Source organism: Empidonax traillii, unplaced genomic scaffold, assembly GCF_003031625.1.
Source record: "Empidonax traillii isolate 1590-97213 ecotype Southwest subspecies unplaced genomic scaffold, ASM303162v1 scaffold3:size4013460, whole genome shotgun sequence".
Taxonomy (NCBI): Eukaryota; Metazoa; Chordata; class Aves; order Passeriformes; family Tyrannidae; genus Empidonax; species Empidonax traillii.
In genome coordinates, this window is record NW_020955196.1 from 668671 (window position 1) to 685161 (window position 16491).

General features: G+C 43.9%; 1 protein-coding gene across 2 annotated transcripts in view; it reads left to right on the top strand.

Moving 5' to 3' along the window:
• The first annotated feature begins 11925 nt into the window (after window positions 1-11925).
• TRIM36 (tripartite motif containing 36) overlaps window positions 11926-16491 on the top strand; it is a 31385-nt gene continuing 26819 nt past the window's right edge. Inside the window, exon 1 of one of the 2 annotated variants that reach the window (XM_027906342.1) lies at window positions 11926-12033. Coding sequence is in view for 1 of the 2 variants with exons in the window: in XM_027906178.1 (XP_027761979.1) it covers window positions 11971-12033 (63 nt within the window). In the remaining variant the exon portion in view is untranslated. The remainder of the gene's footprint in view (window positions 12034-16491) is intronic. The other variant, XM_027906178.1, reaches the window with a different exon arrangement.

Here is a 16491-nt window from a genome sequence, read left to right on the forward strand (position 1 = left end):
CTTGGGATTGCCCTGACCCAAGAGCAAGACCTTGCACTTGGCCTTGAACTTCATGAGGTTTGCAAGGCCCACCTCTCCAGCCTGTTCAGGCACCTGGATGACATCCCTCCGACATGTTGTCAGCACCGCTCAGCTTGGTGCAGTCAATCCCACTGTCCATGTTGCCTGCAAGGATGTTAAACAGTGCCAGTCCCAACACTGACCCCTGACAAGGGCCACTCATCACTACTTGGACATTGAGCTGTTGACCACAACTGTACTGAGTGAGACCATCCAGCCCATTCCTTATCCATCAAGTGGTCCACCCTCTCCAATTAATAGATAAGGATGTCATGTGGGATAGCATCAAAGGCACAAATCCAGGTATGTGGTATCAGTTGCTCTTCCCACATCAACTAGTGTAAGCCCTTTTTAGAAGGCCGCCAAAATTATCAGGCACAATTGGCCTGTAGTAAAGCCGTAAGAAATCAACGTTTTTATCTTAGCACGGTTTCTAGGAGGATCTGCTCCATGATCTTGCCTTGCACCACGGTGAAACTGACGTCCTTTAAAATATCTGTGTGTAGGTGCAGGCTCTGTACTTGGGAATTGGACAGGACAGAATTGGCCATTATTACTGGAGAAAAAGTCGGATTCTGAGGAAGGAAACAGTCCTGACTCACAATTAAAAGGGGAAGTTCATCAAGGAAGAGAAAATCTTTTTGAGAACCATCTGCAACCTCTCACTTCAAGAATTTAGAAATGTGCATGGGAGAGGAAATGTTTGTGGGTAAGTAAGAAGTTTTCAATTTGCCAGATTAGGTTTTTTATATTAAACTCACAAATGTAAGGAGGGAGATATTCATGTGGCAGCTCTGTTTTGACAGTTTTAGTCAGGTATGCTTGTGAAGGTAGCTTCCATGTTAACTTGTAACAAAGGTGATAACTGGGCTCTGGTACAAGGACCAGGAGCAGTGTGTGCACCATTCAGTCAACTGCCTTGCGTGCTTACAATCTGAGAGAGCATGGAGGCCTTCGTGAGGCTGCTTCTACAGCATCCCCAGATTTCCATCCAAAACTATCCCCATCTTCTCTTTGTTCCCTTTAGGACAAAAGCTCTACCTCACTCTGGGAGGGAAGATCCCACCTTATCATTTTATTTGAAATCTGCAAAGGAGAATTTGAAATGAAAATGACAGAAGTCAAGGCAAATTCTCTGTTGTTCATCACCCTTCCTGAGTGCTTGTAGGACAGGAGTTATGCTTACGTTGCCCAGAAAGCTAAATATGCAAGATTGCTGTTGAAATTGCACGCTGCCTTTGGCTAATTTTAAGGTTTCCCTAAGCACAGAGCTATATTTATTTGCTCTTGCGCTGTCCAGGAGTCTTCGTTTAACAACCCTCTTCAAATTATGGCCATGCCTTACTAAAAGAGGCTCATTTTGCAGAATTACATTTTAATCTTTGTCAACCTTCATACTGCTTATTATATGCCTTAAAGCCTTCTTTAAATTCAGACTCATTGTGGAGAAGCATTATATGGAAAGGCATCATATGTGTAAACATATTGTGCAGGGAACATTTGTCACGGGGGCTCTTTCACAGCATGTCAGACTAACAAGCGTTGGGAATGGCATAGGGACGGTTTGTTTGTCCTGCCTTGGGGCTCTTTGATGGGCCCTGGTGACTAACAGACTGTTTCTTGCAGTTCTTTAGTTCCACTCTAATATTTTAATTTTTTTAACACCACTCCCCACCGCACTCAACACAACCACACCCACCCACCCCCTCCCCTGCCTTTAAATTATTCAATTAAGGAAAGTTTTGCTGGTGGATCAGTTTAACACAGAGCCAGTCTGTGAGGCACATAGATGGGAAGTGGGACAGGGGGAATGTTTCTATAAATAGCACTGAAATACTTTCGAGAAAATGGTAAGTCTTAGACAGATTGGGTATATTTGCACACTGGTCTGTATGCTTGTACTTGACAGATCAGCTGTCCTCAGGAGCTGCTGCCTGTCCAGTATCCTTCCAAAGTATCCTCTGAAATATGCAGTTCTCCAGTGAGGCTGAGGAGGAGAGTCTGCTAGGGAGGTGTGTTGATGAGGCTTTCCAAGAGAGGCATTGGGCTCTTATATATATATTTGTATATGGCTCTATATATAACTCCCTGTGTATGGCCAGAGTGAGCCTGCAGAGCGCAGATAAAATGTGCCCCCTGTGACTTCCCAGTTGCTATAGATAGCTTCCTCCACAGACCGTGCAAACTGCCACTACCACCAAACTTTTCTAATGGCTCCATGACTTGATATCTGTTTTCAGCATAAAAAAACTCCAGCCTCAAGCAACTTTCTTCTACAGAATGAGGAGCTGCTGGTACAAGTGAGGACTGTGGTAGCTGGCATCTAAAGGAAAGGCGCTAACCATGTTAACAAAGTGAGCTTCCCTGGCTGTAAGCCGAGTCTTGTCTTCTTCCCTTCTGCCACACCGGATTATCCTAGCCTTTATTAAACACAGGAATGAGGGAACAGCACAGGCACATGTTTACTCTGCCCAAGATGCACCCTCCACCGCTGAGGAGCATTACCAGCTCTGAGTATGAGCTGGGAATGACAGCATTCGGTGGGAGAGCTGTTCCCCAGCCCTGCAGCAGCTGCCAGTGTGCTCTTGTGTTCAGTGGCCACCAGCACAGGACACAGGCAGGCACCAGAGCCTGAACACTTGTCTCCTGGGGCCCCGTGCACAGAAGCAGATAGGCGCCTAGCACATTTCTCCTTCTGCCCCTGGACAACTTTAACTCTGCATTTCCCTTACCATCTGCCTATATTCCCTCGGGACTGTCGCAGGCTTTCTCACCTCCTGTGACTCCAGGTTGTGATCCAGGAGCCACAGAACAGAGAGGCTTCACAGTCCCTGCGTGAACACAAGCACGCTGCTTTTGGCTGCAGTGGAAACCTGAGCAAACACTCAGGCTGGCATTTGAGATGTTACACAGTGTCTGTTCCCCTGGGGGCAGTTCTTTAAGCCAAAGACTCCACGGGCTATGGAGAGCAGCAGTTCCCACAGTCTCCCTTCTATAAAAGGAAATTAAAGTCTGCAGCAGCTGTTGATCTGATAGCCAGCCTGGACTGGACCTCCCTCCCATCCCTACTGCTTACTCCAGCTACCCACAGACCATCCATCCTATTAGAATAACTGTGCTTTCTGGTGCTTTCAATGCTAGCCAGATTTGGAGAGAACAGAGGTGTAAGGGAAGGCTTCTCTTTTTTTCCAGCTTTCATAAGAAAATGTCCATATAGTGATCACTCTAGTGAAGGTCTGTGCATAGCAAACACTGGCAAATGAAGATTCAGACACTTGAGAGGTGTTTTGTCTCGTGGGTTGAGACAGCTCTTGCCTAAACACTTCTGCTTATCTACTTCTGTCAGTCAGGAACAGATTATTCTTTATTGTTTTAAACTAATGGTAAAAAAAAAAAATAAGAAAAATTAAAAAAAAGAAAAGTTAAAATGTCCTTTTGCCTATGTTTCAGTTCAACATAAACCTAGTAAAAATGTAATAAATAATGCAATATTCCAAACTAGTAGGAGTTTGTCTTGTCTTTAACCCTATTGAAATCCTCAGCTGACAAGTTATTTGGGAGGTCATGCATTTGACTTTCTTTCAGAGGGAGAAGTGAGCATATCTCTGTGAATTTAGTGTGTCATAACTGAATTGGAGGGAAATCTGTTCCACTCATTTGAGCTGCTGCATCTGGAAGGCCTCTTTAAGTGTGCCAATGGGAACTGCTGAAGTTGTTGAGTAGCCTGTAGGAGTCAAAGGAATGAAAAGAAACCTTGATGGAAAGCCAGAGAAATTTCCTTTTCTAGAAAATCCAGTATAGTGCACAGGTGCTTGTGAGGGCTGTGCTTCTGCAAATGGCCCATGTGATGAAAGCAACAAGGCTCACACAGCAGAGCTCGTACCAGCTCACTCTGCACTGCAGTGTGTGAGGGACAAGCACTCAGAGCTGCAGCTCTGGCGCTGCGCCCTGTGACTCTGCACCCTTATGCTCTTTTTATTCTGCACTGCAACACACATGGGTAATCAGGCAGAGTCATGAAGGGTTGGACCCCAAAAACTGCTGTCCAGCCTTCGCATAAATCTCAGATCCAGAACAAATTGCTGGCACAGATCCTCTTCATGCTCCACACAAGGGACGTGTCACTGTGCTGCACCCTCAGCTTTTTGTTAACACTACAAGGAACAATTTGCTTTGTTATGGTTTCAGATAAATTTCCCCAAAGTGACATTTCTGCCATTTTGCTCTGCCATGCACATCCCTTTGTATATGTAACCCAACTTTGTTTGAACCAGTCGTTCTTTGGCTGGTCACCAGCACCTTTGTCAACTTTCACAGGGGTAAAGAGATGCAGGAACTCCATTAGCTCCGTGCTGCCTGCCCAGGCCAGCAGAGACAGTGTTCCCGCAGGCAGGTATTCCAGCAACGTGTCATCTGCTAAAGTGCTGATCCCAGCCTGACACAGGGGTGAAATGAAGTTACTGGTGTGGAAGGTCTGGAGAGGCTCAGATGCCCTACAGACACACATGTAAAGGGGCAGGTTCATTCTGGTGTCCTGTGATGCCAGGAGGAGGGTCAGCCTTTGTCTGGCATAGTGAGTTCTGCGCTGCTCTGTGCAAACTCAATCCACAGGGAGCTTAATCCAATTTTAGTGGGGATTAAAGTTTTCATTAACCCATGGGTAAACGCTGGGGAAGAATTTTGTTGCAGCAGTGTGGCAGGCCATTTTGAAAAAAGGAAAGTTAACTCAAACCTGATCCTGGTGTAGTTAAGCTGAAAGAAAATAGCAGGAGCCCAGCTGACACATTTAAACCTTGAAGACATGAATTAAACAAAGTTTATCCCCTTTGTACAGGGGTGTAATAATCTCTGAAGGCCAGCTGAGTCTGAAAAGCTTTTGTGTCTATGCTGCACTCTTCAGAGCCTTCACTGTTACAGACCTGCCCCTTTTGCAAAACACACAAAAATCACTAAAACATATATCACAACATTTGCATGCAGATTTCAGCAGTGCTCATCTTTCCCTTATCTTTCCCTGATTTGCATGTCTCTGATTTCTTCATTAGACACATTCTTTTAAGTAAATGAATAAAATCGGTACATTAATAGACTCAAGCTTGCTGTGTTTTGCTCAATTAATATTTGTTAAAACCCTAGATATCCAAAATTCTCTTTATATTGTCAAACTTGATTAACTGTGGTTGCAACAAAAAATGGCGATTCCATTTTCTATTCATGGTATGCATCATTATGTACTTTAGCTTATTCCTCATAAATATCTAATAACATACTCAATACATTAAATATTAATAGTAGTCTACATACTTAACCCATATTTCTTAAATGAGCTTGTTCCCGGGGGCATGAGGTACTGTACTAGGGTTGCATGGGACAGGCTAGGAGGAAATCATACATAAGGGTAATTTTTCAAACAATACAGTTGTAATTTTAATTCTGTACTTTATTTTGTGTTTTTCTGTATCACAAACACTGAATGAATATGTTTATGGTACTTCAACAGAGGTCTTCAAACAGAGGAAGACAAAATACCCAGAGGTAGATTCTCCAGTGTCAAATAGGTCTGAGCACAGAAGAACAAAGTATCTGGCTCCAATATATTGTGGATTTGAAATTCACTTTTTAATTTTATTACATTTGCCTGTGCCTGAGGATCAACAGCAAGAAGTATGGGAAATGAGAGGCATGAGTGAAGGTGAGAACCTTTATTCTGGCCATTACCATAAGAGTTGACTTAGCCACAGTGCAGCAGTCAAACTGCTTCAGTATCTCACCTTGTTTGTTGGTTGTATTTTATCTTATGGGTTTAGTGACCTTCATGTTTTTGGTAGTGTCTATTAGAACAAAGTATATAAACTTATCTAAAACTCTGTTTCAGTCCATGGTCATGGGGAGAAAAATTAGATCATTAAGGAACCTAGAGACACTGAAAGGGCAAAAATCACAATCTCCAGGAGAAAATGAAGATGTGAATTGGCAGATGCATCACAGTGAGAGATTTGGGGATCCCACGCAGTCACGGGCTAAATCTGAATCCTTAGAGGGATTTATTAACACAGTTGTCAGGGCAAAGGTGCAGGAGTTTTCCAGCTAAAGGTGGACCTCAACTAAACTGTGGAAGAGACAGAGAAGACGACGGTTTCCCGACTGTTCATCAGGAGAGTCCAGAGAGCTGTGCTCCTTTTTCTACCCTAGAGCAGCACAAGTTAGAATGGGGGAAAAAAATTCCCTTGAGGTGCCTAAAAGAACAAGAAGGAATGGAGTTTAATGCAGGAAAAGGTTTAGGTCTGCATGCAAATATAGTGATCTTTGAAATAATCTGGTCACATTTGTCCTGCTTGCAATATCTTTACAGCCTTCAGAAGGTCTCATCTGTTTCATGGTAATTTTTTTCTGCTAGTGACAGTTCATATCTACATCATTCCCTGTGGAAGAAAGCAGCTTATCTAAAATTCATAAACTATTTACATGGATTCTCTTTCATATTGCTTAAGTTGAATGCAGGCCTCTGAATGTTGTTAAGAGAATAAAAGCAGGTCACAATCCTTTTCAGAAGCATACACACTTGGATATGCATTTCAGAGGTGTTTTCTTCATGACTTCAAATGTTTGCTCACATGTGCAATTTAACACTGAAGCAGTTCATGCTGAACACCAGTACTGCTTTTTACTGGTTTTTACACCTTTAACATCATCTTTCTTGTATCTCCATTGCTTAACGCTCAGTGACATCAGAGTTGTCTGAGATGAAAGTACATCTAACCAGATCCATTTTCCCCATGCATACTATAAAATTGAAGCGTTCTTCCTCTCCTCTGTACTGAATTATTTGTGTTAACCCTTCCCATATCACTACCTGCAACTGATTTCAAACACTCTTTAAGTAGATTTCCTCAGGTAATAATGGCCAATAAGTTCAAGTGTGGTGTAATAGGGGCATAGTGGGAGAAGACCCACCCCACCATGGTGCTTGAGAGCTGCCAAGGGTGCATTCTTGAAGTGGATTCCCTGTGCAATGGAAGGGGGAAAATATCGCACAATCCTAGAGGAACAGAAAGAGAAGAGAATCTGAGTAGGCTTCACTGCTCAATTTAGTTCAGAATAAGAAAGTAAGACAGAGAAGGAGATCAAACAGAAAATCTAGAGACGTTGTTGTTGTTGTCCTAAGAGAATAAACATAATTCACAGGTCAGGAAACACAAATTTCCTTTGTATTTTAATTTGTATACCAACAGGCTATGTATACCATGTGTTGCGTGATATTTCAGGATTGCAATACAGAATCAGTTTTTCCGCTGATATAAAATCATATAACTTAGTTTACATCAGCTGACAATCTGACTGGCATCCTTGTTTTTTTGGAGACCTGCTTCAAATGATAGAAAACACATAAAATTAGCATAATATGATGTAGTCTGATATTGATAATTTCATGACAGCGGAAGGTTTGAATTAATTTTCAGGTGTCGTGGTTCCACAGAAAGGAACCAAGCTAAGAGATGAAGCAAAAGGAGGAAAAATGTGAAAAGGAATTGCATATCTGCAATTTATGTGGAAGAGGTGAGGAGCTCCCAGCTATTTCTGACATACAGCCCACCTCAGTAAAGGTTGTGTAAAACACAGCAATCATTCCCAAGAAGGGTGAAAGTTCTCAGGCCACCAGCTGCAACATGAAGTTTCTCCATCTGTCTCCGGCCTTCCAAGAGCACATTCCCCTATCAGCCTTCAGTCACTCAAGACAAAGGCTAGCACAAGTGTCTTCCATCCAAAGGAAGGTAAACATGGGCCAGTAGAATGGCTACAGGAATCAATATTTGCTGCAGAGGATAGTCCCAAATTCCTAGCTAGTCTGGATCTATGGAGGCAACTTGTGTTAATTATACTGAACAGTCCACCGGGTTCTGCTTAGGCTTGCACAACTCTGCAGAAATACACTTTTCTGCAGGGCTATCATAGAATCATAGAACCAATCATAGAATCATAGAATCATATGGGTTGGAAAAGACCTCCAAGATCATCAAGTCCAACCACTGATCCAGCACTGCTTCGGTTACTAGACCAGGGCACTCAGTGCCACGTCCAGTCTCATCTTAAAAACCTCCAGGGATGGTGAATCCACCTCCTCCCTGGGCAGCCCATTCCAATGCCTGATTACTCTCTACATAAAAAATTTCTTCCTTACATCCAACCTAAACCTCCCCTGGCACAGCTTAAGCCCATACCCTCTTGTCCTACTACTGGTTGCTTGGGAGAAGAGACCTCCCCCCACCTGGCTACAACCTCCTTTCAGGGAGCTGTAGAGAGTAATGAGGTCTCCCCTGAGCCTCCTCTTCTCCAGACTAAACAACCCCAGCTCCCTCAGCCTCTCCTCATAGGACTTGTGCTCAAGTCTCTTCACCAGCCTCGTTGTTCTTCTCTGGACCTGCTCCAGCACCTCAATGTCCTTCCTGAACTGAGGGGCCCGGAGCTGAACACAATACTCAAGGTGTGGCCTCACCAACGCAGAGTACAGGGGAAGGATCACTGCCCTGCTCCTGCTGGCCACACTGTTCCTGATCCAGGCCAGGATGCCACTGGCCTTCTTGGCCACCTGGGCACACTCTGGCTCATATTCAGCCTCCTGTCAATCCAAACCCCAGGTCCCTTTCTGCCTGGCTGCTCTCCAGCCACTCTGTGCCCAGCCTGTAGCGCTGCAGGGGGTTGTTGTGGCCAAAGTGCGGGACCGGCACTTGGCCTGGCTGAACCTCATCCCATTGGAATCAACCCAACTCTCCAGCCTATCCAGGTCCCTCTGTAGAGCCCTCTTGCCTTCCAGCAGATCAACACACACCCCCAACTTGGTGTCATCTGCAAATTTACTAATGGTGGACTCAATCCCCTCATCTAGATCATCGATAAAGATGTTAAACAGGACTGGTCTCAGCACTGATCCCTGGGGGACACCACTGGTGACCGGCCGCCAGCTGGATGCAGCCCCGTTCACCAGCACTCTCTGGGCCTGGCCCTCCAGACAGTTCCTGACCCAGCACAGAGTGCCCCTGTCTAAGCCATGGGTTGTCAGCTTTTCCAGGAGAATGCTATGGGAGATGGTGTCAAAATCTTGATGGCAGAGAGTGCTGTCATGCAGGGGCCAGGATCATCCCAGCTAGAACTGCTTAGGAGGATACCACTGCTGAAGTTGTGAAATTAATGCAGAAGTGTTTTGTGGCAATCTCCTGCTTCTGGCATCCTGAATCCTGACAGCCACCTGAACCAGGAGTTCTAACAGAGCTAATGCTGAAACAAAAACACTCCAAGAAGAGATCATGAAAGAACCATCAGCTTCTTCCATCTTCTCCTGTATCCTTCTTGCCCTGACCGAGTTCATGACTTGAGCTACATTTACATCTCTTTGCATTTGCATTAATCAGTTTATGGAAGTGGGACATGAGGAGGTGAAGGGAGAGGAACTAGGGGTCATCCCTTCTGTCCCAAGTCCTTGAATTACAGCCTGGGTTGTTCATAACCTACAACACCTAGCAGAAACAGAACAAAAAAACCCTACCACCACCACCAAAAAAACCCAAACAAAACAAAAAGCAAACAAACAAAACCACAAAACAACAGAAACAAAAGGAAAAAAAAAAAAAAGAAAAAAGTAAAACCAACTAACCACACTGTTCAAGCAAGAGAAAAAAAAAAAAAAAAAAAAAAAAAAAAAAAAAAAAAAAAAAAAAAAAAAAAAAGAAAAACCAACTAACCACACTGTTCAAGCAAGAGAAAAAAAAAAAAAAAAAGGTGAAAAAGCAGCCAGAAATTCAGAGCACTGATTTGGAGCGAACCCATGGTTTGTGCACCACAGAAGACCTTTGTCTCACAGGTTTTTGCAGATAGTTCTTGGGAGTCACTTAAAATGAACATAACAAATCTGCAATGAGATTCAGGTGCAGGTGTGCTTCCAGCTGAAAGGGTTCCTGTAGAGTAAACAGATACGTATTGTCTTCTTGCACTGTGGAGCAGAAAGGGTTGTAAATTCCTTGGCCTGTCATTACAGAGCAGTAGGGTCAAAGGTATGTTTGCTGCTTGGTGCTGGTTATCATTTGGAGATTCACACTGATACTATGGTACAGCCTTCCTGAATGTGGGAGTGCCTCTGCTGCTGATCCACAAGCAGCATGGTTTCCTGCAGATGACTACTGGACTTGAGCAGTTTGGGAGAAACAAGGCATTCCTTCAGGCAGTCCCTTGTCCCAGCCTTGGCCAGCCCTGTTCTCTGCCAGAGCCCAACACTGACCCAAAGAAATTACAATACTGAAAATTTCCTACATGACTGCCATTTGGTGAGCTGAAATTAGATCAGAGAAGCAAAATATCTCACACTGAGCTGAATTATGTATTGAGGACTTGTGTGGAGGATGGCAGCTGACTGTCCCCAGCACCACTGCCCATTGTTTATTCCCAGGGTGTTTGCACAAAAGCAAGAAGTGGAGCACTGAAAGCCTGTCTATATAATAATAACAAGCTATTTGATTAATGAGTCATTTGATACATATAATTGTACAGTATCTAGTAACAGAAATGTCTGGAGCTATTCATGAGTCTTGTTTCCTGAGAAAGGCAGAATATTCTGTTTCAGTGAGTAACCTGAAGGAAGAATCTGGGATAACATTACTACTATATCAGTATGCTCAGGAAATACAGCCTCTGAGGGGACACATTATACTGTTATAAAATACTCTTTGGTATGTTTTCACCACAAAGGGGTGATATGCTCCATGGGCTACCTGATAGCTACAGCATAAGAAGAGCTTGTTGCCTTCCACGTCTCAGTTTGGAATAGAGCTGGTGAGAGAGCAGTGTACTGGCCATTCACCTGTCCCACTCCCCCAGGTCTTGGATGTGGCTGGGACCTTTGGATCTGGGGATGTTTGAGACTAGAGGAGGAAGAAATGAGTCAGGTGCTGGCTGAAGTGACCTGCAGTGTCTCAACCAGCAGCAGGGTATAGCAGCATCATGGAGTGGGGAGAGGCAGGGAGCAGGAACGCAATGTCTGCCGTGTCTCAGTCACCATTCCCCAGCTTTCCTCTGGGGCCCCCTTGCCCACTGTGTCTGGGTGATTGTGCCTGCCTCTCTGGTTCTCCTCGCTGGTGTGAACTTTTCAGTGGGACCTTAGGATTGCTTTCATCAAGGAGTGGAAGGTACTTGAGTTGCTGGGACCAGTTTTTCTGCCATAGTTATATATAGGCATCTTGTATCCATCTCTAGTGGGAGATGAGAAATTTTTCTGGGACACAGAAAAAGAGATGATAGGAAGTTTTCCTCCTGTTTGAGTTACCCCACAAACACACCACCTGCCAAGAGCAACCACGAGGCAGATCATACACACAACTGCATACATTACATTAATAGATGCTCTTCTCTTCAGATGTGTTTAGACACAATTTTTCATCTAAACAAATGCTTAGAAAGTAAGAAAACCAAATGGAGCCCAGAGGCAAATGCATCACGCTGTACCTCAGCATACATCCCACATCAAGCTGTACTTTGAAAAGAAGCATGCCCACCTTGGGTGTTGGCCTTGTGGGCATGCACCAGCATGAGCTACATGCAAGATGAGAGTGATTTATAGAGTACCACTCAGATTTGGTGAGACCACAAGCAGGTGTAACCCTGCCATCTTTAACACAGCTGTTACGGCCGCAGCATCTGATCAGAGGCGGTGCTCCTGAGCACCTCCAAGTACCTGACAGTCCTCCCGCGCTGCTTCAGCGTGATAGGTTTTCGCGGGCATCCTCAGACCCGTGAGCGGGTGGGCGGGCGGAGCATCTGTCGCAGCACTACGGCCCTCCCCCGGAGAGCAGCGGGGGCAGGGGCTGCGCTGCGGGGCGAGGGGAGCGGAGGGGCGGCGTGATCCCGCGGCACGGCTGCGGGGCCATGGAGGTGGCAGCGGACAGCAGTCGGTTCTCCTACCTCTTGGACCTGCTGAAGCGGGACAGGGTAAGGACGGAGCGCGGTTCGGCATCCCCGGGACAGCGCGCGGGGCGGGGAGCACAGCCCGAGGGGAGAGCCGGTTCCCTTCTGGAATGGTTTGTTTGGGGCTTTTCAGCGGTGGGGTTGGGGGGATGAATGACTCTTATTTAGGGCTAATGTACTTTGGAGGCTCCACTAATATTTGCCACGTGCTTCCCAAGCTGCAGCGTGAAAAAGTGAAAAAAGAAAAGATTAAATTTCAATGCGAAGTGTCCCTCAGCCCAGCACACTGGGGCATCGGGCGCCTTTGCAGCCCTGCTGCTCCCTGTGAGGCAGTCTGCCAGCTCAGGGATGTGGGGCGCTAGGGCCGGTACACCCCTGTCCCTCGGGGATTCTGCTGTGAGCAACTGGGCGCGAGCAACGCTGAAGTGTCTCCCTCAGGAACTGATTCAGAGTTGGCAAGTGTTTTGAGGGAAACTTGGACGGGCGTTTTGTTGAAAAAAGGAGGGAATCCAACTTTTTGTACCTGTGAACTGTTGGTATATGTGAAATCCAGGGAGCCCTAAAGACTCTGCCACGGTAGGTTTAAAAAACCTGAAGCAGTCACAGTATTTTTAAACTTAAAGAAAAAAGTGTAGCAAAGAATGGTGATATTGGAAAGATTGTTTCAAATGCATTCTGGTGGCTTTATACCATATCTCCAAAGGCTGCCTTCACAGCCTGTTCTTTGTGCACGTCTTTCACCTCCTCCCTCCCTCCTCTAAAAATTCTGGATGAACCTTTAAAGCAGGTGAATGAAGGGCTTCCTGTGCAATTTTCTTCTTCTTGCCCAAGAGTAACCATGCCTGGGCCATTAAAGGAAAATTCAGATGGACAAGTCTTGTTACTTTTCATTTTAAATAATAAACAAAATCATACAGGGTTTCAGGCCAGAAACTCCTTTAACCTGTAATGGAGTGCTATGTGTGTCCCTTTTCCCACAATTAAACAGTTTGTATTTTAATCAGACACCCTCTGGAAGAGCATATGGCTTGGTAGACAGCAGAGTTAGCACAGTAGTGTGAAATACACAAATTTATTACAAACAGTGCAGCCATTTATGTATGGACAAAGATGTTGCCAAGTCCCATCATCACAGATACTTGATGTACTCGAAGAAAAGAGAAGCAGTATCAGCTGTGTGACCTTCACAGACTTTCCATAGTGGCATTCAGTGCTTGACCCTCTCCGATGCCCAGCTCTGAGACCTCTTGCTCTCCACATTTGCCTTTTGCATTTTTTCCCTTCAGACCAAGGTTTTAGATTACATCTACTTTGTAATTTATTGATGTTAACCAGCAGCTTGGAGGTGTTCTGTTGGGATAATTAAACTGCTTTCTCAGATAGCATAAATCATGTCTGCAAAAAGACTCTTCTGCATGGTAACCTGTATTTACTAGAGGCCAGGTATTGCTGCTTAGAGGTTCCAGAACTCCAGTTTTCTCTTTCCCATTCCCCCATATCAATAAAGTTTTCACCACAAAGCCTGAAAGCATTAACATGCTCTGACTTAATTGCTAAGCATCTTGTCTTTCACTGAACAAAGAACTATTAGAAAATCAGGATCAGTAAAGAATGCTTTACACTTGAACACTCACCTTTCCATACGTAGGGTCCCAATGGGTCCCCACAGGTAGGATGCATCAGCTCTTAGACCCTGGGCATGTGACATCTTTTGGCAAGCATGCTGTTTTTCCACTTAGCTTACAGCCTCTGTCAGGCCTCTCAAACAGGGCAAATCATTAGATATCACTTTTCCCTGGGGGAATGTCACTTCAAAAACCTGTTATCTCTATTAATGATCTGTACTAATTATTGCTCTGTGACTCTCTTTCACACACACAACTTGCACATTGTACCTAGAACACAAAGATGCATGTAGCACTTTCAATAAGACAGTCCTTGTGTAATCCATATATCCACAGCATCTGTTTAGGCTCACTACACTATTCTCCAAGATATTCTGGGCCTCCAAGGCACCTGTCACAAATGTCACAGAAGCGTCTGAGAACTCCAAAATACCCCTGTGAGACAGATTAACAACTAACTGCATTTTGTATCAGAGGCACTGGGGAAGAAGGAGAGTATGTGACCTTCTTTCAGGACTCTGAAGTATCAGCTCAAACAACAGCAAGGATGAACACTCAACCATCTCAAAATGATGTAACATTCCAGAAACAGTCTTAGGCTTCTTCCAACCCCCCATCTTTCCTGACCCTCCCCCAACTTCATCCCTTTAAGTTGACTTTTGCAGTAGTCAAAACACACATTACCCACCTCCAATTATTCACCCAAGCTCCATTTCAAACTGTTTTACTTACACAGATATATGGGTTTGGGTTTTATAAATGAATCTGATTCTCTTGTAGTATTAACTTCAAATAATTTTTAGATGATGTAAAGAAATATTCATGTTGGAATGGAGTAAATGATACCAACATTTGTCATCTGTTCTGTAGAACCATTTTCAGGAATTTTTCTGTAACTGAATAAAATCAATAAGCTGATATGTGTGAGTTTCAAAGACAGACTAACACTGACACTGTTCCTTTGCACTAGCTGTTGATTTCATGCTCTATTTTAAATTTTTTTCCCTTCACTTTTTTGTTTTGTTTTACCGTCTATTTTTTGCCTCCACGTTGTTTGCAGAAACTGACAATCTGTGTTTCATAAGGAACAGCTTTAAAATAATTCTACAGAAAAAGTATGTGGAGAGATGTATACTACTAAAAACAAGCCCTAAACCCCATATGATATAAACAGGAGAAATATATAAAGATAATTTTAAGAGCATTTGAAGTTCTGCATTTGCTCCACCTGGAGCCAGCAGGTGACGCTGATTTCTGTCCCTTCCTTCTGCCTGGTTCATATTTAGGCTGATGTAAAGTTCTCTTGTGGTAGTGTTTCAGCTTTTGTCTGGGTGAAATTAAGGGATGGAGCTATACAGGGGTCCAAATTCAAAACACATAAGAAGCTGGAGAAGGAAAATACAGCGTAATTTAGTAGTGGGGGCTGACGGATTGCTCTGGGCTGACTGACTCAGCTGAACTGGAGCTCTGTTCCTCACGTTGAAGAAGATAAGGATTTACATATTTCTTGCTTATGTGTAGGAAAGCACTTCTTTGGACTTTGGGTCCCTGCGAGGAGAATAGTCCTTTAACAGTGATTTGTTCAGTTTACAGAGTATTGATTTACCGAGTGCCAGACTGTGTATATACTGTGAGAGGTGTTTGCACAAAAAGGCTTTAGTGAAAGAGTGAACGAACTTTAGTGAAAGAGCACGTAAAGATAACTTGGAGTTCAGTTTCAGGTAACATTAAGTTAGATACTGCAGAGGGTCTGAGCTTGAAATCCAGCAGTCAAGAGTAATTGAAATCCAATTTACCTGTCTTCACAGCTTTTAATCACAGTTACTTAGCTGAGCTCGTTGGGCTGTGTGATAAAGGTGTGTTTCCACACCTTAGACACGTCCTCATCGTTTTGGTAGTGGGTTTCCTGAAGCATGTACAAGTGCATGGGATATAACATGGCAAGAGAGAGCTGACAACCTTGTCCTCTGTGACAGGGGTATCTACATTCTGAAGTGAAGGAAGGAAGACTCCCCATGTGCTCCATGTGTACCATCCTTATTTTTCATGTAATATGTTTATGGTGTCAGATATGGAGTCTGTGACTGATCTTCCCGTAAATTTGATTTTATTCTTTTTTTTTTTTTTTTATGTAAATGTTTTATATTCCAAATCCTTTTAGGAGTAACCTTTATACTTCCTTACTACTTAACAATAGTCATTTCTTTGCAAGTATGACTCTCTCCTAATTCAGAGCTGGAAGTTATTTTGATTTCAATATCATGAATATTTGTAAAGTTTTTTCATTATAATTTTTTCATTTGCTTAGCAAGTGATTACAGTGTGTGAAGGGAAAGAGCAGAGTCCTCTGTGTTGACTGCTGCCTGCAGCTGCTCATTGGATCTCCCGCAAGTACTGCTTTCCAGGTGTCATAGGCATGAAGCAGATTACTATACATGTGCCAGTATGTGAAAAATTAAAGATATTCTGAGCCATCTTAGCACACTTTTAGATATTCTAGCTACAAATCCTACCTAAAGCTGATTGCAGTCTCAATATTCTGACAGTTTGATGAGCACAGTCTTTACTGGCTCAGTGCTCTCTGCATAGCAGTGTCATGTGGGACCTTCAAAACTTGTTCAGTTCAGCTGATCAGGTCATGGGATCTGTTGGGAACTCCATTCAACCTCAAGGGTTATGGGTCTGTAGGACATCTTTGCAGAGAAGATAAACAATCCTGAAACAAAGGAGTAGGGACTGATACTTTTGTTTTACGACAAGAGATTCTCAAGTCATAATAATTTTGAAACACCCAAGGTCTATAAATCCTTGCTGGCTGTTACATGGTTGAAGGGTAACCATTGCAAAAACAACGTTA